Source organism: Oncorhynchus nerka, unplaced genomic scaffold (assembly GCF_034236695.1).
Source record: "Oncorhynchus nerka isolate Pitt River unplaced genomic scaffold, Oner_Uvic_2.0 unplaced_scaffold_1742, whole genome shotgun sequence".
Taxonomy (NCBI): Eukaryota; Metazoa; Chordata; class Actinopteri; order Salmoniformes; family Salmonidae; genus Oncorhynchus; species Oncorhynchus nerka.
The window spans coordinates 28071-52766 of record NW_027039590.1 but is presented as its reverse complement, the minus strand read 5'-3'; the positions used below and the strand labels follow the sequence as shown (position 1 = coordinate 52766).

At 46.3% G+C, this 24696-nt stretch overlaps 1 protein-coding gene across 2 annotated transcripts in view; it reads left to right on the top strand.

The window, feature by feature from the left end:
• The window catches only part of papolg (poly(A) polymerase gamma), a 28256-nt gene extending 3578 nt beyond the window's left edge, over positions 1-24678 (top strand). Inside the window, exons 1-24 of one of the 2 annotated variants that reach the window (XM_065015066.1) lie at positions 40-181; positions 1292-1459; positions 1931-1997; positions 2146-2227; positions 2314-2423; positions 2715-2768; positions 3375-3486; positions 5641-5730; positions 10806-10944; positions 11585-11657; positions 11836-11956; positions 12652-12736; positions 12837-12890; positions 15273-15392; positions 16135-16244; positions 16742-16863; positions 17189-17355; positions 17895-18013; positions 18245-18426; positions 18633-18710; positions 18900-19088; positions 21772-21855; positions 21980-22039; positions 22136-24678. In XM_065015066.1, the coding sequence (XP_064871138.1) occupies positions 165-181; positions 1292-1459; positions 1931-1997; positions 2146-2227; positions 2314-2423; positions 2715-2768; positions 3375-3486; positions 5641-5730; positions 10806-10944; positions 11585-11657; positions 11836-11956; positions 12652-12736; positions 12837-12890; positions 15273-15392; positions 16135-16244; positions 16742-16863; positions 17189-17355; positions 17895-18013; positions 18245-18426; positions 18633-18710; positions 18900-19088; positions 21772-21855; positions 21980-22039; positions 22136-22243 (2511 nt within the window). In that variant the 5' untranslated portion in view covers positions 40-164 and the 3' untranslated portion in view covers positions 22244-24678. Of the gene's footprint in view, positions 1-39; positions 182-1291; positions 1460-1930; positions 1998-2145; positions 2228-2313; positions 2424-2714; positions 2769-3374; positions 3487-5640; positions 5731-10805; positions 10945-11584; positions 11658-11835; positions 11957-12651; positions 12737-12836; positions 12891-15272; positions 15393-16134; positions 16245-16741; positions 16864-17188; positions 17356-17894; positions 18014-18244; positions 18427-18632; positions 18711-18899; positions 19089-21771; positions 21856-21979; positions 22040-22135 lie in introns of those variants that run through there. The other variant, XM_065015067.1, reaches the window with a different exon arrangement.
• Positions 24679-24696: the final 18 nt, after the last annotated feature.

Sequence of the window (24696 nt, the reverse complement as noted above, 5' to 3'; positions counted from 1 at the left end):
AATCTCACTGCGCAAAGCTTGTCGGGATACAGAGACGGCTTGAGCGCCATATTGGAGTGTAACTAACTAGCTATTGTTATAAATAGGGTCGGGGCTGCTGCTGGCTGAGTTTACATGTTTTCTACAAGTTTGTTCTAAGGAAAAGAGAAAGTTATCGGTTGGTCATGAAAGAAATGTCAGCGTAAGTTGCACACATGCTTAAGACATTGTAATCTTGTTCACTCTTCAACATGTGTGTTGTTGTAGATATTCTATAATATTTCTAACGTTAGCTAGCTAGGCTAACACTGCTAGCTAGTTGCTAACGAACGGCTATCATCACAACAATGCGAGGCTGAGGGAGTTAGCGTAGCTAACAAAGGCCTAGCTATTTGGTGCATCTGTTAACTTTGCTAACTTGCTCCCCGACATTATATATATTTCTAAAGTAGCTTGATGACTCGATGTGTTTTTAGATGTTGTTGTTTTGAATTTTCATTGTAGCTAACTAACGTTATCTATCTAATTGTTGATTAACGGTATTTTGTTTATAATCAGCGCTAGCTAACTTGTTAGCTAACGACGTTAACGTTAGAGCCTTTGAGTTCCTGTTTTATAACTAGATGGTCATATAGATGTATTGTTGTTAACGTGTGCTAGCTACCCGACTTAATAGCCAACGTTGTTGCTAACTAACTTGCTTACAAATGCGCTAAAATTAGCTGGCTGGCTTATTTTGTTGTAAACGTCCCTGTCTGTGTAGTGACCTATACCAGGTAATTTGGAGTTGACGCCGGCGTCATGTCCGACAGATACTGACCTCGTTAGTTACCTATTTGTGCTTAATCTACCCAGACCAGCTCAATGAATCGGAAATGAATGAAGCACCATCAAAGTAACTTTAAGTTAGTCCCCGGTTTGTGCCTTTGTGTGTTTGCTTTTCATCCAGTGTGTGCACTAAACATAGGATGACTTTTCAAATACAAATATTGTTTATGGCATGTAGCTCACTATAGAGTAAATTTGGTGGCTTGGGGAAACAAAGCAAACAAAAATGATTGCTAACGTTTAGGTAGCTACGTGATAACTAGTAAACAGATTGCTCAAGAAAGTATTGACCTCAGGTGAATCAATGTAGTCAGGGATGAATTCCACAAAGCCTCGTCTGCTCAACTCCGCTGGTGGAGTTAATCAGGAACTTCCTTCACTGTTGCGTTTAGTCGGCCAGACTGCAAACTTCTTTGAACAATTCAACAGGGTATCTATCATATCTATAACATGCTATTCCTCCTCTCTGTGTTGTCTTGTACAGGAACAGTAACAGTATGCATGGCGGGCAGCAGCCTCAGAAACACTATGGCATTACCTCATCCATTAGCATGGCCTTCCCCAGGGAGGTGGACCATCAGTACACACACAAGCTCAGCGAGGCCATGAAACCCTTTGGGGTGTTTGAGGATGAGGACGAACTCAACCACAGGTGAGATGTCGTTCTCATGAAATAACGAAAAATTCCTGCACAGATCAATATTCCCATAGTTTATTTGTATTTTCTATTGTGCAATGTTTCCACCCGGAGGTCTTTGTCAGACTTAACCCAACTAAGTAAAAAAACAAAATATGTTTACTTACACGCCTGGGCCCGTATTCAAAAAGTGTCTCAGAGGAAGCGTACTGATCTAGGATCAGCCCCCACCTCTCCTTATAATCTTATTCATTAAGATCTAAAACATAAAACTGATCCTGTATCAGCCGCACTCGAGACTTTCAGTGAATACAGACGCTGGTTGACGTTGAGTGGTATTTGTTCATTTAGATGCCCTTTATTTTGCTGAAATGTTTTCCAGGTTAAAGAGTTACAGGGTTTTCATTCTTTTCATATGTGTGTTTGGGATATACTGGGTTTCGTAGTGGACAGGTGAATTGATTGACATTATGTTACTTCCCACAGACTCGCAGTTCTTGGGAAGTTGAATACATTTGTCAAGGAATGGATTGCCGAGATCAGTGAAACGAAGGTAGGTTCCTTGAAGAACAACGATGACTGAACTGTGTGTGCATTAGTGGTTGCTTTACAGAGAGCAAATCATTCCTACTCTGCTATGATATCAATGGGAGAATGATGTGTAATATATGCAGAGTGATACTGACATTAATTCCCCTCAGAACCTCCCACCATCAGCGATAACCAATGTGGGGGGGAAGATCTTCACCTTTGGGTCTTACCGGCTTGGAGTTCACACTAAAGGTAATGTCCTATCCTGACACGTCTGCATGAGACACCTGTTGTGTGCTGTCAAACGTGTAGCTAAGTTTTGTGTGTTTGCGTTGCAGGGGCGGATATTGATGCCTTGTGTGTATCGCCGCGACACGTGGAGAGGACAGACTTCTTCGACTCATTCTTTGCAAAGCTCAAACTGCACGAAGAGATCAAAGACCTACGGGTGAGGTTAAATAAAATAAACATTCTCAGGATAATATTCAGATATTTTATTGAACAGTGTGTGAGAGGATGACAGTGTAGGAAAAATTAAGAGCGATTGTGTCAAAAGGCAGTAGACCGGATTGTAACCTACGTTGACACTGTAAATGTGCTGGAGGCCAAGGCATGACCACTAAAATTGCCAGTCCTCAAGATATTTCTGTAATGTATATTATGGCTATCATCTCTGTTCTGCTGTACCTTTGACTTGGCCTGTCAAATTGCTTTAAACATGACGCACTTCTTCTTTCAGGCGGTGGAGGATGCCTTTGTACCTGTGATCAAATTCAAGTTTGACGGCATCGAGGTAAAGGGCTTTTGGATGTACAAATGGTGTCTATTTCAACACTCTGTGAGATGGGTAGACCATCAGAGTGGATTTTCACCAACCCAAATCTTTAACGATGGAGCGAACACTTTCATTCAACATTCACATCCAACACATTTACGTTCATATTGAACTAGAACAGAACCCAGGTCAGGCTATAGATCAACTTCAACACAGTCTTGAAGTTAGGAACAGACCCTGGAAATGAGAGGTTTATGATGCAGCTCGTTTCTCAACATGCGTCAGACCCAAGATTGCGTGAATTTTTTGCATATTTGAACAGAAAGCATAGGTAGCTATAGTATACTATTGGCATAAACATAATTATAACATAATCACTATTTAATCATCACCCAAAATCACAATATCCTGTAGTAGATAAGTAGTATTGTACTTCAACATTTTAGAATTCACAAACCTTCAATAGGAGTACTGATCTAGGATCACGTTTGGCCTCTTCCCCCCCCCTTTTTTTAAAGTCCTACTGAATTAGCGGGTGGTCCCGCCTGATCCTAGATCTGTACTTCTACTGAATTTGAGCCCAGTGTAATTAAAGTGTACCTGCTCTGTCTTGTTGCTGGGCAGATTGACCTGTTGTTTGCACGGCTGGCTCTGCAGTCCATCCCAGATAACCTGGATCTGAGAGGAGACTCCCACCTGAGGAACCTGGACATCCGCTGCATCCGCAGTCTCAATGGTACTAATGCTCTCTTCCTGTGGTGCTAATGCTCTCTTCCTGTGGTGCTAATGCTCTCTTCCTGTGGTGCTAATGCTCTCTTCCTGTGGTGCTAATGCTCTCTTCCTGTGGTGCTAATGCTCTCTTCCTGTGGTGCTAATGCTCTCTTCCTGTGGTGCTAATGCTCTCTTCCTGTGGCGCTTATGCTCTCTTCCCGTGGCGCTTATGCTCTCTTCCCGTGGCGCTTATGCTCTCTTCCCGTGGCGCTTATGCTCTCTTCCCGTGGCGCTTATGCTCTCTTCCCGTGGCGCTTATGCTCTCTTCCCGTGGCGCTTATGCTCTCTTCCCGTGGCGCTTATGCTCTCTTCCCGTGGCGCTTATGCTCTCTTCCCGTGGCGCTCTCTTCCCGTGGCGCTTATGCTCTCTTCCCGTGCTTATGCTCTCTTCCCGTGGCGCTTATGCGTGGCGCTTATGCTCTCTTCCCGTGGCGCTAATGCTCTCTTCCCGTGGCGCTTATGCTCTCTTCCCGTGGCGCTAATGCTCTCTTCCCGTGGCGCTAATGCTCTCTTCCCGTGGCGCTAATGCTCTCTTCCCGTGGCGCTAATGCTCTCTCTTCCCGTGGCGCTAGTAGTAATAATACATGACATTTAGAAGATGCTTTTATCCAAAGCAACTTATGCAAGCATATGTTTTACACAGGAATTGTTCAAGCACTATTCTCTACCTACAAAGCCACACAGGACTTGTACATAGGGTTCAGAACAGAAATGCTATTGCAACCTCTTTGCAATAAGGAATTGAGACTAAAAGCTCAAGAGAAGTTTCAAGTGTTTTAATACAAAGGATGCCATCAGCTGAGTACATACATTTAGAAAGTTCACAAAAGATCTTGTCTTCCCTCCTTGCAGGTGTCACCTCCCCAGCTATACATTTTGTAATCCCAATGAGTTTCCCTCCTTTCTCCTGTGTAGTGTCCATGGTCCTCTCTTTGTTTAGCCAGATGGTCAGAATCACACCCCGTCTGTCTTCATTGTCTTGGGTCTGACCCTGCTCTCTCCGATCATAGGCAATTTCCTCTTATCTGATTAGGTCAACCTTTCTAAATTAGCATACACACAGTTTCATGTCCTGAACTCCATTAATACTCACAGTAATCATTCACTAAACAGGAAACAAACTACAGTTTATCTTGAAACATGTTACATTTTAATAGAATCCATCAACAGTAATATACTGAACAACAGCAATTAAGAGGGTATGAATACTTTCTGAAGGCACTGTACATAGGAATATTACATGGTACTACTTTGAACATAGTACTGTACTAGTATGTAGTAATACATGGCACTACTTAGTACTAGGACATAGTAATACATGGCACTACTTAGTACTAGGACATAGTAATACATGGCACTACTTAGTACTAGGACATAGTAATACATGGTACTACTTAGTACTAGGACATAGTAATACATGGTACTACTTAGTACTAGGACATAGTAATACATGGCACTACTTAGTACTAGGACATAGTAATACATGGCACTACTTAGTACTAGGACATAGTAATACATGGCACTACTTAGTACTAGGACATAGTAATACATGGCACTACTTAGTACTAGGACATAGTAATACATGGCACTACTTAGTACTAGGACATAGTAATACATGGCACTACTTAGTACTAGGACATAGTAATACATGGCACTACTTAGTACTAGGACATAGTAATACATGGCACTACTTAGTACTAGGACATAGTAATACATGGCACTACTTAGTACTAGGACATAGTAATACATGGCACTACTTAGTACTAGGACATAGTAATACATGGCACTACTTAGTACTAGGACATAGTAATACATGGCACTACTTAGTACTAGGACATAGTAATACATGGCACTACTTAGTACTAGGACATAGTAATACATGGCACTACTTAGTACTAGGACATAGTAATACATGGCACTACTTAGTACTAGGACATAGTAATACTTGGTACTACATACATGGTACCCATACCTATAGTCAGGTTAAACTCTGTTACCCAACTACAGCACCAGCTTTGGAATGACATCAGTGTGGAACTAACACCCCTCCCTTTACTCTTGTTGTGAGCAATTAGACTTTTCTGAGACTAGTGATTTCTTCTCTCTCCTCCTCCTCCAGGCTGCAGAGTGACAGATGAGATCCTGTACTTGGTACCAAACAAGGAGAACTTCAGACTAACCCTGAGGGCCATCAAGCTGTGGGCCAAACGTGAGTCAACACCTAGAATAGAATGTCATATATGTCATTTTATATCTACCATTTTAATAATTTAGGATATTGAGGTCATTTAATATCTACCATTTAATATTATAGGCTGTAATGTATGATATATAGCCAGACACTTTTATCCAAAGTGGCTTAAAGTAATGGGTTGATACATTTTACGTACGGGTGTTCCTGAGAATGGAACACACTACCCGAGCATTGCAAGCGCATACCACCCTGCATCCCACTGCTGGCTTGCCTCTGAAGCTAAGCAGGGTCGGTCTGGATGGGAGACCAGAAGCTGCTGGATGTGGTGTCGGAGAGCCAATAGGGGGAACTGTTCCCTCTGGTCTAGGAAGATCCCAGGGCAGTGAAGGGGACGTTGCACTGTGTAGGGTGCCACCTTTCGGGATGGGATGTGAAATGGGTGTCTTGACTCTCTGTGGTCACTAAAACTCCCATGGCACGAATCGTACGAGTAGGGGTGTTGACCCCGGGGTCATGGCTAAATTCCCATCATGGCCACCTAATAATCCACCTCATTCCTAATTGGCATGTATCACTCCTCACCTCCGCTGATAGCTGATGTGTGGTGAGCGTGTATCACTCCTCACCTCTCCACTGATAGCTGATGTGTGGTGAGCGTGCATCACTCCTCACCTCTCCACTGATAGCTGATGTGTGGTGAGCGTGCATCACTCCTCACCTCTCCACTGATAGCTGATGTGTGGTGAGCGTGCATCACTCCTCACCTCTCCACTGATAGCTGATGTGTGGTGAGCGTGCATCACTCCTCACCTCTCCACTGATAGCTGATGTGTGGTGAGCGTGCATCACTCCTCACCTCTCCACTGATAGCTGATGTGTGGTGAGCGTGCATCACTCCTCACCTCTCCACTGATAGCTGATGTGTGGTGAGCGTGCATCACTCCTCACCTCTCCACTGATAGCTGATGTGTGGTGAGCGTGCATCACTCCTCACCTCTCCACTGATAGCTGATGTGTGGTGAGCGTGCATCACTCCTCACCTCTCCACTGATAGCTGATGTGTGGTGAGCGTGCATCACTCCTCACCTCTCCACTGATAGCTGATGTGTGGTGAGCGTGCATCACTGAGGTGGATGCTACACATTGGGGGTGGATGAGGTGAGTTTCTGTGTAAACAGCTGTGACTACATGGGCTGATAGAAAGTCACTATATAAATCTATTATAACCAGCTGAGTTACAGAGGACCCCTCTATACATCTATTATAACCAGCTGAGTTACAGAGGACCCCTCTATACATCTATTATAACCAGCTGAGTTACAGAGGACCCCTCTATACATCTATTATAACCAGCTGAGTTACAGAGGACCCCTCTATACATCTATTATAACCAGCTGAGTTACAGAGGACCCCTCTATACATCTATTATAACCAGCTGAGTTACAGAGGACCCCTCTATACATCTATTATAACCAGCTGAGTTACAGAAGACCCCTCTATACATCTATTATAACCACCATTGCAGACAGTTGACCCTGTAACTACCTAACCGGATACAGCACTCTACTGTAGGGCACTGTGTGACTTACTGTAGGGCACTGTGTGACTTACTGTAGGGCTTACTGTGCTGTGGGACACTGTGTGACGTGCTGTGGGACACTGTGTGACGTACTGTGGGACACTGTGTGACGTGCTGTGGGACACTGTGTGACGTACTGTGGGACACTGTGTGACGTGCTGTGGGACACTGTGTGACGTGCTGTGGGACACTGTGTGACGTGCTGTGGGACACTGTGTGACGTGCTGTGGGACACTGTGTGACTACGTGGGACACTGTGTGACGGGACACTGTGTGACGTACTGTGGGACACTGTGTGACGTACTGTGGGACACTGTGACGTGCTGTGGGACACTGTGTGACGTGCTGTGGGACACTGTGTGGCGTGCTGTGGGACACTGTGTGACCGGGGGCGTGCTGTGGGACACTGACGTGCTGTGGGACACTGTGTGACGTACTGTGGGACACTGTGTGACGTACTGTGGGACACTGTGTGACGTACTGTGGGACACTGTGTGACGTACTGTGGGACACTGTGTGACGTACTGTGACGTGCTGTGGGACACTGTGTGACGTGCTGTGGGACACTGTGTGACCGGGGGCGTGCTGTGTGGCACTGTGTGACGTGCTGTGGGACACTGTGTGACACTGTGTGACGTGCTGTAGGACGTGCTGGGACACTGTGTGACGTGCTGTGGGACACTGTGTGACGTGCTGTGGGACACTGTGTGACGTGCTGTGGGACACTGTGTGACGTGCTGTGGGACACTGTGTGACGTGCTGTGGGACACTGTGTGACGTGCTGTGGGACACTGTGTGACGTGCTGTTGACGTACTGTGGGACACTGTGTGACGTGCTGTGGGACACTGTGGGGCGTGCTGTGGACACTGACACTGTGACGTGCTGTGGGACACTGTGACGTGCTGTGGGACACTGACGTGCTGTGGGACACTGTGGCTGTGGGACACTGTGTGACGTGCTGTGGGACACTGTGTGACGTGCTGTGGGACACTGTGTGACGTGCTGTGGGACACTGTGACGACGTGCTGTGTGACGTGCTGTGGGACACTGTGTGACGTGCTGTGGGGACACTGTGTGACGTGCTGTGGGACACTGTGTGACGTACTGTGGGACACACTGTGGACACGTGCTGTGGGACACTGTGTGACGTGCTGTGGGACACTGTGTGACGTGCTGTGGGACACTGTGTGACGTGCTGTGGGACACTGTGTGACCGGGGGCATGCTGTGGGACACTGACGTGCTGTGGGACACTGTGTGACGTGCTGTGGGACACTGTGGGACTGTGGGGCACTGTGGGACACGTGCTGTGGGACACTGTGTGACGTGCTGTGGGACACTGTGACACTGTGGACGTGCTGTGGGACACTGTGTGACGTGCTGTGGGACACTGTGTGACGGGCGTGCTGTGGGCACTGTGGGACGACTGTGGGACACTGTGGGGACACTGTGGACGACTGTGGGGCACTGTGTGACGTGCTGTGGGACACTGTGTGACGTGCTGTGGGACACTGTGTGCTGTGGGACACTGTGTGACGTGCTGTGGGACACACGTGCTGTGACTGGGCGTGCTGGGGCACTGTGTGACGTGCTGTGGGCACTGTGTGACGTGCTGTGGGACACTGTGTGACGTGCTGTGTGGCACTCTGTGACGTGCTGTGGGGCACTGTGTGACGTGCTGTGGGGCACTGTGTGACGTGCTGTGGGACACTGTGTGACGTGCTGTGGGACACTGTGTGACGTGCTGTGGGACACTGTGTGACGTGCTGTGGGACACTGTGGGACACTGTGGGACGTGCTGTGGGACACTGTGGACGTGCTGTGGGACACTGTGTGACGTGCTGTGGGACACTGTGTGACGTGCTGTGGGACACTGTGTGACGTGCTGTGGGACACTGTGTGACGTGCTGTGGGACACTGTGTGACGTACTGTGGGACACTGTGTGACGTGCTGTGGGACACTGTGTGACGTGCTGTGGGCACTGTGTGACGTGCTGTGGGACACTGTGTGACGTGCTGTGGGACACTGTGTGACGTGCTGTGGGCACTGTGTGACGTGCTGTGGGACACTGTGTGACGTGCTGTGGGCACTGTGTGCTGTGGGACACTGTGTGACGTGCTGTGGGACACTGTGTGGGACACTGTGTGACGTGCTGTGGGACACTGTGTGACGTGCTGTGGGACACTGTGTGACGTGCTGTGGGACACTGTGGGACGCTGTGGGACACTGTGCTGTGTGACGTGCTGTGGGACGTGCTGTGGGACACTGTGTGACGTGCTGTGGGACACTGTGGGACACTGTGTGACGTACTGTGGGACACTGTGTGACCGGGGACGTGCTGTGGGACGTGCTGTAGGGCACTGTGTGACGTGCTGTGGGACACTGTGTGACGTGCTGTGGGACACTGTGACGTGCTGTGGGGCGCTGTGTGACGTGCTGTGGAGCGCTGTGTGACGTGCTGTGGAGCGCTGTGTGACGTGCTGTGAAGCGCTGTGTGACGTGCTGTGGGGCACTGTGTGACGTGCTGTGAGACGTACTGTGGGGCGCTGTGTGACGTGCTGTGGGGCGCTGTGACGTGCTGTGGGGCGCTGTGGGGCACTGTGTGACGTACTGTGGGACGGTCTTTGGGGCACTGGGACGTGCTGTGGGGCACTGTGGGACGTGCTGTGGGGCACTGTGGGACGTGCTGTGGGGCACTGTGGGACGTGCTGTGGGGCACGCTGTAGGGCACTGTGGGACACTGTGGGACGTGCTGTAGGGCACTGTGGGACGTGCTGTAGGGCACTGTGGGACGTGCTGTGGGGCACTGTGGGACGTGGTGTGGGGCACTGTGGGACGTGCTGTGGGGCACTGTGGGACGCTGTAGGGCACTGTGGGACGTGCTGTAGGGCACTGTGGGACGTGCTGTGGGGCACTGGGACGTGCTGTGGGGCACGCTGTAGGGCACTGTGGGGCGTGCTGTAGGGCACTGTGGGACGTGCTGTGGGACGGTCTTTGGGGCACTGTGGGACGTGCTGTGGGGCACTGTGGGACGTGCTGTGGGGCACTGTGGGACGGTCTGTGGGGCACTGTGGGACGTGCTGTGGGGCACTGTGGGACGTGCTGTAGGGCACTGTGGGACGTGCTGTGGGACGGTCTTTGGGGCACTGTGGGACGTGCTGTGGGGCACTGTGGGACGTGCTGTGGGGCACTGTGGGACGTGCTGTGGGGCGTGCTGGGGCACTGTGGGACGGCTGTGGGCGTGCTGTGGGGCACTGTGGGACGTGTTCATTGAGGCACACCTAACATTTCTAGATATATTTTAAGACTGGGAAACTAAATGTAGCTTCTTTTTGTACTTCCCCTTTTCTGACTGGTCTTTTCTGACTGGTCTTTTCTGACTGGTCTTTTCTGTTTTGAATCTACTGAATATGACCCATTTTGTTAACACATTTTATGCTCACATGAATGTTAGTTGCTTTGCAATAAAGCATCTGGTAAATGGCATATATGTTTCTCCCTGTCCCCCAGGCCGTGGGATCTACTCCAACATGTTGGGCTTCCTGGGTGGAGTCTCCTGGGCCATGCTGGTAGCCAGGACCTGCCAGCTCTACCCCAACGCTGTGGCCGCCACTCTCGTACACAAGTTCTTCCTCGTCTTCTCCAAATGGTACACAAGGAGCCCCATACCCTCAATTTACATTCCACATCCAGGACTCACAAAGCATCTCAAAGCAGGAAAACTCATCTAGGATTGTGCCTTTTTTTAAATCACAATGTATAAGGGAGACCTGACTCTAGATCAGCACTAATCTGAGGCACTGTGTGTATGGGCTCTGGCTAGTTTAAATGGGTGATGATGATGTGGGCTCTGATTGGTTTAAATGGGTGATGATGATGTGGGCTCTGATTGCTTTAAATGGGTGATGATGATGTGGGCTCTGATTGGTTTAAATGGGTGATGATGATGTGGGCTCTGATTGCTTTAAATGGGTGATGATGATGTGGGTTCTGATTGCTTTAAATGATGTGGGTTCTGATTGCTTTAAATGGGTGATGATGATGTGGGCTCTGATTGCTTTAAATGGGTGATGATGATGTGGGCTCTGATTGCTTTAAATGGGTGATGATGATGTGGGTTCTGATTGCTTTAAATGGGTGATGATGATGTGGGCTCTGATTGCTTTAAATGGGTGATGATGATATGGGTAGCCTGTATAGTCGATGACCCGCTATGATAAAGAAATATTGTTGCTTTGAAATCTCCATTGTTTTTGAAAGGTTATCAATTCACTGAATCTGTTCTGTAGGGAATGGCCAAATCCTGTGCTTTTGAAACAGCCTGAAGACAGCAATCTGAATCTACCTGTTTGGGATCCACGAGTAGGTGTCTGCTGTTGAGTTTGTGTGTGTGTGTTCAAGTTGCACAAATTCCACAATAAATATATGGCATGAACAAAACAAATTGATAAAATGCTTATTTTGAAGATGCTGTGTCTGTGTGTGTGTGAGATGAAGCTGCTCTTGCCCTGTGTCAACTCTCCTCTCCACCCGTCTCCAGGTGAATCCGTCAGACCGGTACCACCTGATGCCCATCATCACGCCAGCCTACCCCCAGCAGAACTCTACCTACAACGTCTCCTCTTCCACACGCACCATCATGAGCGAGGAGTTCAAATACGGTGGGTACCTAACTCCTGATCTTGGATCAGGTCCCCCCACCACCATCCCTCTGTCCATATTATTGTGTTTATTATGAGCTAAAAGGCACAACTGATCCTGGTTCAGGCCACCAATACATAAATATGTAGGTAGATGTGACTGCGAGTCGCTTTGGATAAATGTGTCGGCTAAATGGCCAAAACAATCAATCAATATTTCTCTCTATTTGCAGCAGGATTCATCTCAAAATGCTGTCTCTTACATCCTATTATTACACTGTGCAGTGAGGAAGGCCTTGTGCTAATTCTGTATAGTGGTCCTGTATGACTCTGTTGATAGAACATGGTGGTGGTCATTCTAAATGTCTCATCTGGGAAACTTAGAAGTAGAATCTTGTGTAATTGTGTCAGATGTTTGATTATGTTCTGGGGGTATCTGTATGAGAGGAGACCATAACCAGCCTAAAGAATTCTCCCCCCCTAAACAGAGACTCTCAGGAAAGCAATGGCCAAATGTCCCTTCCAATTCTGAAATCCAGAAGATGTGAAGTCCTGATTTGTCCAAATGATCAGTGAGGGAGGGGGGAGGTCTGCGCATCCGGAAGGAAGTTCCTCGTTAATCGTTGCATCCCACATTCTGTTGACGGATGCTATGATACCATCCTATGTTACATGCGTCTGTCCACAAGAGATGGCTAAATGTGTTCCACCAACAGGTCTCAGTGTTACAGATGACATCCTTCAGGGGAAAACCGACTGGTCCAAACTGTTCCAGCCACCCAACTTTTTCCTGAAGTACAAGTACGTATTTATACATAATTTTTAATGTTTACAACTTTAATTGGTTATGAATGTTGTAATAGTTGGTGTTTATTTGCCAATGTGTTTTTGTCTTTAACAGGCATTATATTGTTCTGACTGCCAGTGCATCCACAGAAGAAAACCAGTTAGAATGGTAAGTGTTTAGTTTCACACGGGAATGTGGCGCTCCTAAGGTCCTACAAAATATCTGTGCATTTTAACCCCGGGCATTTTAACCCCGGGCATTTTAACCCAGGCCAAACGAGTCAAACGGGTATAAGCAACGCTTTTCTATTATATTGACGAGATGGTCGAGCGACTGCTCTGACAATGGAAATACTTGTCCTCAAAGATGAAAGGCATTGGGCCTTTATTTTTTATTTCACCTTTATTTAACCAGGTAGGCTAGTTGAGAACAAGTTCTCATTTACAACTGCGACCTGGCCAAGATAAATCATAGCAGTGTGAACAGACAACACAGAGTTACACATGGAGTAAACAATTAACAAGTCAATAACACAGTAGAGAAAAAAAGTCTATATACATTGTGCGCAAAAGGCATGAGGAGGTAGGCGAATAATTACAATATTGCAGGGCCTGAATGAAATAGTTTGCTTCCAGTGTTTGTTTTTTGCCAGTCATAATGTGACCCATGTGGTCCAAAAACGTTAGACTTTTAACTCACCTGTCCATAGAACATTCTTCCTAGAGTCTTGATGATCATCCAGGTGCTTCCAGGTGTTTTTTTGCCAAACTTGAGTCAACTTGCTGGATGAGATGGGTTCTATTGTGTCTGGTGAAAACCAAACCCTGCATTCCACCGTAAGAACCCCATACCAACGGTCAAGCGTACCAACGGTCAAGCGTTGTGGTCGTAGTGTGATGGTTTGGGGTCAGCATGGTGGTGGTAGTGTGATGGTTTGGGGTCAGCATGGTGGTGGTAGTGTGATGGTTTGGGCATACTTTGCTGCCTCAGGACCTGGACGACTTGCTTTAATAAAAGGAACCATGAATTCTGCTCTGCATCAGAGAATTCTACAGGAGAATATCAGGCCATCCGTCTGTGAGCTGGAGCACATCTGGTTTATGCAATGATCCAAAACACACAATCAAGACTACATGAAAAGGGCTAAAAAAGCATCAAATTTGAGGTTTTGGAATGGCCTAGTCAAAGTCCAGATCTATTCCCAATTGAAACGAGGAGTTCAGGCTTGAAAACCCACAAATGTTGCTGAGTTAAACCAGTTCTGTATGGAAGAATTGGCCAAAATTCCTCCACAGCAACGTGAGAGACTGATCAACAACTACAGGAAACATTGGTTGCTGTCATTGCAGCTAAAGGAGGCACAACCAGTTACTGTAAGGGGGCAATTACTTTTTCACACCGGTGATTTGCATTGCACAATTTTGTTAATTTAAATAAGTATATTTTGGGGGGGTTATTTGTAAACTCAGGTTCCCTTTTATATAATATTATGTTTTGGTTGAAGATCTTATAACATTCAGTATCACAAATATACAAAAATAGAGGGAATCAGAAAGGGAGCAAATGCTTTTCACACCACTATGTATTTGCACCCCTGTGTCAATATGTTAGAATCACCTCTGGTTGCTATTTACAGCTGTGAGTCTTTCTGGGTAAGTCTCGATTACAAGCATACCCATAACATGATGCAGCCACCACCATGCTTGAAAGTATGAAGAGTGTGATGTTTTGGATTTGCCCCAAACTTAATGCTTTGTATTTGGAACATACTACAATTTTTTTTGGGAGGGGGCCTCATTTTTGGCAGTTTTATTTTACTGCGCCGTTGTAAACAGGATGCATGTTTTAGAATATTTTAATTCTATACGGGCTTCCTTATTAATCTGTTTAGGTTAGTATTGTGGAGTAACTACAGTGTTGATCCATCCTCTGTTTTCTCCCAATACCGCAATTCAACTCTAGCTGTTTTGGTCACAATTTGCCTCATTGTCAAATCCTTGAGCGGTTTCCTTCCTCTCCAGCAACTGAGTTAGGAAGGACGCCTGTATCTTTGTAGTGACTGGGTGTTTTGACACACCATCCAAAGTATAATTACTTCACAATTCTCAAAGGGATATTCAATTTCTGCTTTTTTTAAAAACAGATCTACCAATAGGTGCCCTTTGTGAGGCATTGGAAAACTTCCCTTTTAATTTGTAAACATTTAAAGAAACGTCATTTCACTTAGACATTATGGGTCTTGTGTGTAGGCCAGTTGCACAAAATATCAATTTAATCCATTTTAAATCCATGCTGTAACTCAATAAAATGTGGGAAAAGTCAAGGAGTGTGTCAATATTATGCCTTGAGAAAGTATTCAAATAGCCGTTCACAACATTTTCAGAAACCTAAACAGTGCTTTGTACAATATTCCAAATTCTCGTCGTGACTGGATAAATGGAATGCTCAAAGGCGCTAACAAGGCGTCCATTCTAAAAGGTGGCCAAATCTAAAGATTTGTCTCTGACCCCAGTAATGTTATGAACCTCCTGTCTGTTCCTCTCCCTCTAGGATTGGTCTGGTGGAGTCTAAGATCCGTGTCCTGGTGGGGAACCTGGAGAGGAATGAGTACATCACCCTGGCACACGTCAACCCCACATCCTTCCCCGGGAACAAGGAGAGCTGTAGCGAGTGAGTCTTTAGGCTCCACACCTTTGAAGTTTGAAGGCACCAGAAATATTGGGGTTGTGTTTATTAGGGCACAAGACGGAAACCTTTTTTAAAAACCTTTTTGCACTGAGCGAGTTTATATTGCATGGCCTTGTGCTCTGCGTAGGTGGATATTTCACTTAATGGACTACTTTATGTTAGTGGTGGGTCTTCCAACAGGAACCAGTTTATCTCCTTAGTTGGCATTTTTATACATTTTTAGTAATTTAGCAAACACTCTTATCTATGCTTAATTTAGTTATTGATCGATCATTTTAGTACCCAGCTGATGTTAGTGGTGGGTCTTCAAACAACAGGAACGATCAGTTTATCTCCGTTTTTGTACCCAAAGCTGATGTTAGGGTGTTTGGTGAGGTCTTCCAGCACATGGAACCAGTCTTTATCAGATTGAAGCCTTGTACCCAGCTGATGTTAGTGGTGGGTCTTCCAACAGGAACCAGTTTATCTCCTTGTACCCAGCTGATGTTAGTGGTGGGTCTTCCAACAGGAACCAGTTTATCTCCTTGTACCCAGCTGATGTTAGTGGTGGGTCTTCCAACAGGAACCAGTTTATCTCCTTGTACCCAGCTGATGTTAGTGGTGGGTCTTCCAACTGGAACCAGTTTATCTCCTTGTACCCAGCTGATGTTAGTGGTGGGTCTTCCAACTGGAACCAGTTTATCTCCTTGTACCCATCTGATGTTTGTGGTGGGTCTTCCAACAGGAACGAGTTTGTCTCCATGTGGTTCATTGGGATCATCTTCAAGAAAGTGGAGAACGCAGAGAGCGTCAACATCGACCTGACCTACGACATCCAGTCCTTCACAGATACAGGTAATACCACACACACACTCGCACGGTTAGTTCACCCAAATTACCAAAGGACCTATTGGTTTCCTTCGGCTGTAACAGACTGCTGACAACCGTCCATGCTTTGGTTTAGTGTCCCCGGCACTGTTACCACATGCTCACCTTTTAGCATTTGTGGCACAAATCCCATTCAAGTCATGGGGCTGATATTAGCATTTTTGGCGCGTCATGTTCAAATCATCTATAAGTGATTTCGTTGAGCTTCACAATCAATTCTAGATACTTTTGGATGATTTGAATATGAAAAATACTAATAGCGGTCCCATGACTTGAATGGGATTTGTGCCACAAATGCTAAAACGTTAGCATGTGGTAACCGTGCCAGGGAAACTAAACCAAAGCATGAATTGCTGTCAAATTATCTCAGAATAACTGCTTATATGCTAAAGAAACTGAGTCAACTATCCCTTTTACATCAGTCTATGCTGGTAGAGGGAGCTCTAAATGACCCCTTTCTGCAGTTTACAGGCAGGCCAACAACATCAACATGCTGAAGGATGGGATGAAGATCGAAGCGACACACGTGAAGAAGAAGCAGCTCCACCAGTACCTTCCTGTTGAGCTGGTGCAGAGGAAGAAGAGGGTAGGGTGGCTGCTCTCTTCAGGCAGAGGCTCTAGCTCCATTCCTTTTCTGCCATTCCTTGTCTCCTTCTCAACCCTATTTCAAGGGCCCTCCCCTCTGCCCTTGTTCTCAATGCGTTTTGAAAAGGGGGCCAGGAGAGGGGATATTGAGGGGAGCTACATTGAGAAAAGCTCATGTGTAGTTTAGACATATATATATATTTATTTTAAGAAATGCATTTGAACAAATCACATCATGTGATTGGCTTTTGTATTTAAGTTCTCTCTCCTTGTCCCTCTGGCTTCCCCCTCTCCACACCCATCTTTCCCCACTGCCCTCCCTACAGAGCATAGTGGAGCTGAACCGTAACTCCAACGGCGGGAGTTCCAAGCGGTCCTCTCTCGACGGCAGTCAGCTGGACAGTTCCAGAGACACCGACTCCGGGACTCCCTTCAGCTCTCCCACCTCCGCCTGCAAGCCGTCCAGGCCGGCCGCCTCAGACACAGACGACAGGTGGGTACTCCTCGCGTAGAACGGTGGGAGAACCAGGGAGACTTGTATAATTAAGCGATAAGGCACATTGGGGGTTTGTGGTATATGGCCAATATACCACGGCTAATGGCTGTTCTTACGCACGACGCAAAGTGGAGTGCCTGGATACAGCCCTTAGCTGTGGTATATTGGCCGTATACCACAAACCCCCAATGTGCCTTATTGCTATTATAAACTGGTTACCAACGTAATTACAGCAGTAAAAATACATGTTTTGTCATACCCGTGGTATACGGTCAGATATACCACAGCTGTCAGCCAATCAGCATTCAGGACTCGAGCCACCCAGTTTATAATATGTTCAAGGCTACAGCAGAAGATCGGTCACATGTAGTTTATGCTTGTACCTCATCACTACTCAACATAATGGTACCGTTTGACACTAGAAGTTTTAGGATTTTGTTTCCCGAAAAATGTATTATTCCCAGATGTATACATTTTCTTTCCACAATTGACAAAATAAATGAAATGTTATTATCTTGTTGTTCTGTCCCGTGCAGTTTGACACCCCCCAAGCTGCCAGCCTCTCTGTTTGTGGAGAACAGCTCCTCTGTGCCAGACGTCTCTCCACCCAGGGCCGATCAGGAGAAGGGGTTGTCCATCCCCGTCATTGGATCAAGTGAGTGTCCAGCGTTCGTCTCTCCTCTCAGATATACACGGTCTACATACTAGTGTTGTTGAAAGTCACTGCTGTGAAAAATGACACTAAAGGAGTGTTGAAATGTGGTTGATTGAGAGGGGAGACTGATTTGGTTATCAACCTTTCTCTCACCCCCTCTCTCTTTTTCCCCTCATTTCTCTCACTCTTCTGTCTCTTTCTCCTAAACTCTTTCCTCCTCTCTCCTTCTAGAGTCCAAGCCCTCTGCCCCAACTGGCCCAGTCGGTAGCACCATTCCTACAGTAGTGGGTAGGAGCGTGGTCTCTCTCCCTGGCAGTACCAGCACTACAGAGCAGAACCAGAACGGATCCAAGAGACTCCACTCCCCTACGCTGGAGGATCAGTCCAAGAGACTGAAAGACAGCGCAGAGCCGGTGAGTTGAATTTGTATTGTAAAATGAATTCCCCCAACTCCCCAGAACACCGGTTACATCTAGATTACTCAACAGAGCCATGGAAACGTATTGCAGGTTTGCTAGAGCTCCCGTAGAAAACAATGACTCCTGTCAGTTTGAACAGAAACGATGTGCACCGGTCATGGTGCACACACACTCTTATCGTCTCTGTCCTTTGTGTACAGCTGGCTGATGTCTTGACCTTCAAGGAGCCGTTCCCTCCGTCTGGCGACGGCAGGGAGCAAGGGGACGGAGTCCAAGTGGTGAGAACTCCTGTTTTACCCCCCTCCCTCCCCGTTAACGGGATTCAAGAAATACACACGACAGCCCCACACAATACCCCATTTTGTTTAAAGACAAAATGTCCTTTGTTGGTGTGAATGCCACTTTGTGATTTTGACACAGAACACAACTTGAAAGTTCAGTCACTCATTGGGTTTTTTCACCCCCAGGTGAGTCCTCCAGCAGGCAGCACCATTCCTACAGTAGTAGGCAGGAGCGTTGTACCCTGCCTGGGCTCCTCTAGAGATACATCCAGCCCGACCGAGCAGAACCAGAATGGAGCCACCGCTGCAGCCAAGAGACCTCACTCCCCCACACAGGACGGACCCCCCAAGAGGATACGAGACCCTGCAGATCTGGTGAGGAGAGGGAGTGGTCCCTGGATGGACATGTCACATCCAGACTAAACCCTGCCAAATGCTTCGTAGACTAACAGTGAAATGCTTTCTTATGACTTATTTTCCAACCATGCAGAGATAAAGATCAAATATAGTGACATGAGGAATAAATACAAAGTGGATAACAATGAGTAAAAATAACATGGATATATATACAGGAAGTAGCGGGTAATAACAGGGCTATATACAGGAAGTAGCGGGTAATAACAGGGCTATATACAGGAAGCAGCGGGTAATAACAGGGCTATATACAGGAAGTAGCGGGTAATAACATGGCTATATACAGGAAGCAGCGGGTAATAACAGGGCTATATACAGGAAGCAGCGGGTAATAACATGGCTATATACAGGAAGCAGCGGGTAATAACATGGCTATATACAGGAAGCAGCGGGTAATAACAGGGCTATATACAGGAAGTAGAGGGTAATAACATGGCTATATACAGGAAGTAGCGGGTAATAACAGGGCTATATACAGGAAGTAGCGGGTAATAACAGGGCTATATACAGGAAGTAGAGGGTAATAACAGGGCTATATACAGGAAGTAGAGGGTAATAACAGGGCTATATACAGGAAGCAGCGGGTAATAACAGGGCTATATACAGGAAGTAGAGGGTAATAACAGGGGCTATACAGGAAGTAGCGGGTAATAACATGGCTATATACAGGAAGCAGCGGGTAATAACAGGGCTATATACAGGAAGCAGCGGGTAATAACAGGGCTATATACAGGAAAGTAATAACATGGCTATATACAGGAAGCAGGTAATAACAGGGCTATATACAGGAAGCAGCGGGTAATAACAGGGCTATATACAGGAAGTAGCGGGTAATAACAGGGCTATATACAGGAAGTAGAGGGTAATAACATGGCTATATACAGGAAGCAGCGGGTAATAACAGGGCTATATACAGGGCGGGTAATAACAGGGATATACAGGAAGTAGAGGGTAATAACATGGCTATATACAGGAAGCAGCGGGTAATAACAGGGCTATATACAGGAAGTAGCGGGTAATAACAGGGCTATATACAGGAAGTAGAGGGTAATAACATGGCTATATACAGGAAGCAGCGGGTAATAACAGGGCTGTATACAGGAAGCAATAACAGGGATGTATACAGGAAGTAGCGGGTAATAACATGGCTATATACAGGAACATGGTAATAACTATATACAGGAAGTAGCGGGTAATAACATGGCTATATACAGGAAGCAGCGGGTAATAACAGGGCTATATACAGGGAAGTAATAACAGGGCTAATAACAGCGGGGGCTATATACAGGAAGTAGCGGGTAATAACAGGGCTATATACAGGAAGTAGCGGGTAATAACATGGCTATATACAGGAAGCAGCGGGTAATAACAGGGCTATATACAGGAAGTAGCGGGTAATAACAGGGCTATATACAGGAAGTAGAGGGTAATAACAGGGCTGTATACAGGAAGCAATAACAGGGATGTATACAGGAAGTAGAGGGTAATAACATGGCTATATACAGGAAGCAGCGGGTAATAACAGGGCTATATACAGGAAGTAGAGGGTAATAACATGGCTATATACAGGAAGTAGCGGGTAATAACATGGCTATATACAGGAAGCAGCGGGTAATAACAGGGCTATATACAGGAAGCAGCGGGTAATAACAGGGCTATATACAGGAAGCAGCGGGTAATAACAGGGCTATATACAGGAAGTAGCGGGTAATAACAGGGCTATATACAGGAAGCAGCGGGTAATAACAGGGCTATATACAGGAAGCAGCGGGTAATAACAGGGCTATATACAGGAAGCAGCGGGTAATAACAGGGCTATATACAGGAAGCAGCGGGTAATAACAGGGCTATATACAGGAAGTAGCGGGTAATAACATGGCTATATACAGGAAGTAGCGGGTAATAACAGGGCTGTATACAGGAAGCAATAACAGGGATGTATACAGGAAGTAGGGGGTAATAACAGGGCTGTATACAGGAAGTAGAGGGTAATAACAGGGCTGTATAGAGGAAGTAGCGGGTAATAACAGGGATATATACAGGAAGTAGCTATGTATGTATAGGAAGAGGTAAAGTGACTAGGTAACAGGATAGATAATAGACAGTAGCCGAGTCCAGGGTGTGGACAGAGTCCAGGTTCTCTCGTGCATGGCTCAGTGTTGCTTGCCTTTGAAGCAAGCATACGGCATTTAGCTGCTCTGGTAGGCTCACGTTGCGGCTGGCTTTCCCTTAGTAATTCGTGATTGTTTGCAAGCCCTGCCACATCCGCTGAGCGTCAGAGTGTAGTGGGATTCAAGCTTAGTCCTGTATTGCCGCTTTGCCTGTTTAATGGCTTGTCGGAGGTCATAACGGGATTTCCTGTAAGCTTCCGGATTAGTGTCCCACTCCTTGAAAGCGGCAGCTCTAGTCTTCCGTGTGGATGTTGCCTGTAATCCACTGTTTCTGGTTGGGATATGTACGTACGGTCACTGTGGGGATGACGTCGTCGATGCACTTATTAATCACCCTTTTCACTATTGTCTCACTGGAGCTGTATAAATATACTTTTTTTTTGGGGGGGGGGGGGGGGGGCGTTTTTGCACAGGTTAATGAGGTCATGATGTTTGTCAAGTCTCTCACCTTCTCTCCCTCTCTCTCCCTCCAGCTGGTGTCCGGTGATGACTCTGCATTCAAGGAGCCGTTCCCTTTATCTAGCGACGGCCAGGAGCAAGGGGACGGAGTGAACGTCGTGAGTACCCTCCTTTACACCCACTGCACTCTGGAAATACACACCTCACATTATTCAGACATTTTATGTCAGTCGATTATTGCATTTCATTCATTTTTTTTGTTTGTTTTGTTTCTCTTAACAGGAAAGTCTTGGAGGGGTAAAGGCTATGCCTATTCCAACTATCGACACATCAAGAACACAGGTACTTGATTTTTATTAGCTAGAATGCATGAAAGCAGTCTTCAAATTAATAGTTGATTTTGAAATCTTGTAATGTGTGTGTGTGTGTATTCTCCAGAGACTTCCCAGTATGGAGCTGCCAGACGTGACCTCTCCCCTCCCCAGCAGTAACCACCAGCGGGTGGTTAAGAACTCCATCAGACTAGCCCTCAACAGGCACAGGTAACCCCAGGTAACGCCCCCCCCCCCCCAAACCCCTTCCTTCACGAGGCCAGGCCCTACAACACTGACTAGCTCCAGACCTGAGAGATCCAAAATCAAGACGACTGTGGTAAAACCTAGTGAGGAAGCCGATTTTTAACTCTCCCGCTCACCCCATCCTGTCACTGGACGATGTGCAACGACAGTCCCTTGTTCCCCCAAAAAATGTCATCTCTGTTTCTATGGTCCCCTTCCCAGTTGAGCCTGAAGCAGAAATTAAAATGCTGATTTAAGATTGGGTTGGAGAAGAGTTGGATTTATTTATTTATTGTAAATTCCCCCCTCTTCCTTTACTGTGTGTAGTTTTAAATGGCCTTAACGTGTCGATGCTTGCTACTACACCGGTCTGTACCACCCTGATGTTTTAACAGATGGAAAAGTTCTACAGTAGGTGTAGTTTATTGTACATAGCTCGTCTTTAAAAAAATAAATAAAAAAAGAATCACAGACGTTTAGTCTTTCCATACAGCTGTTATAGTTTTATGATCTAAAATGAAAAGAAAAAAAAAAGTTTAAAAAATGTATTGTCCCCCCCCTGTTTGTCAACCACATTACAACGTGACCTTGATAGCCAATCTCAGCCTTCCCACCCAGTAGACTCAGCAGCTTGGGTTGTGTTCATTTGGGCTCTACATATGAAAATGTTTTGCAACAGAAACCTGAAATGAGCATTCCTTTATGGATAAGTTCAGATGGTACCTCCCTTTTTTCTTCCTGTCTATTCCCCCTCTAGGTTAACAGGACCTCCTCTATGCTCCCCCCCACTAGGTTGGTTAACAGGACCTCCTCTATGCTCCCCCCACTAGGTTGGTTAACAGGACCTCCTGTGTATATCCCTTCCCTCTTGGTTAACAGGACCTCCTGTGTACGTCTTCCCTCTTCGTTAAAGGGCCTCCTGTATGTTCTCTCTCAAGCTTTGACACCCACTAGAATAGAGAACCAACTCTCCTGGAGATCTACTGGGTATTGTAGGCTTTTGCTCCAGCCCTGCACTAGATTCACACACCTGATACAGCCAACCAGGGTCCTGAGGGGCAGATCATTAGTAGAATCAGGTGTTTTATAGTAGGGCTGGAACACAACCCTGCGTGCGGTGCGGTAAGCTACTGTTCCCCAGGCAGCTCTAGAACCCAGGGAATGTACTAAACATGAGGGACTGGACGGTTGTGTTGCGCTAGCAGGGTCATGGTTGTGAAGTGGTTCACAGCTGGATTTGTGTTACGGAAAGGGTTTCAAGCTTTTGCTGGTGTGTGTGTGTGTGAGGATGTTGGTGTACATGAGTTAGTGTGTGTGTTGTAATTCCCTCAGTGTGGGGTGTTGATCCTCTGCACCTCCCGTGGAGGTTCTTAAACATGGCGTCTCCTGGGGTCATCCGGGGCTGAGTCCCAAATAGCACCCTATTCTATATATAGTGTACTACTTTTGACCAGAGCCATAAACGGCCCTGGTCAATAGAAGTGTCCTCTGTAGGGAATAGGGTGCAATTTCAGATGCGGTCTGGTTGAGGAGTTGACCTCTCAAATCAAATTTCAGGACTCTTACTCACAAAATTTCTGAGTACGAGTGCTGATCTAGGATCAGGTCCCCCTTGTCTATATAATGTTGTTCGTTTTAAGCAATCAGGCACGAGCGGGTGTGGTATGCGGCCAATATTCTGTGGCTATGGGCTGTTCTTATGCGCAACGTGGAGGGCCTGGATACAGCCCTTAGCCGTGGTATATTGTCCATATTCCACAAACCCCCCGAGGTGCTTTATTGCTATTATAAACTGATTATCAACGTAATTACAACAGTAAAAAATAAATGTTTTGTCATACCTGTGGGATACGGTCTGATATACCACGGATGTCAGCCAATCAGCATTCAGGGCTTGATCCACACAGCTTATCTGATTTAAACGTCAAAACTGACTGTAGATCAGCTGTGGTGCTCTGAGGCCCTTTTGAGTATAAGCCCTGCTCTCCGTTAAACAGTAATCTCTCTCTCTCCATTCTACCCTGGTTCGGTGTACAGAAAGCATCTGTTTTGCATCCCAAATGGCACCCTATTCCCTACATGGGGCTCTGGTCGAGAGTAGTGCACTAAATAGGGAATAGGGTGTTATTTGGGACTCACCATATGTATTATAACAGGCGTATTCTCTTCATATTTTTTTGTTTTCTTATTGCTTTGTGTGTATTTGTACGGTTTTGTATCATCTGTTCTAACAGCTGAAGGATCTCAATGACTTTTACACCACTCTGTTTTCCAACAACTTTCTCTGTGCTTTTTGAGAAACAATTAAACAGGTCATTTATCAGTTGTTTTTTTTTGTAGGGCAACAAGTTGTATTGGAAAAGGTATTTTTGTATGTATTGTCTATCACCTTTAAACGAGACCATTAAATCCATAAAACCCCTAGCTCTCCTTTGTCTTGTT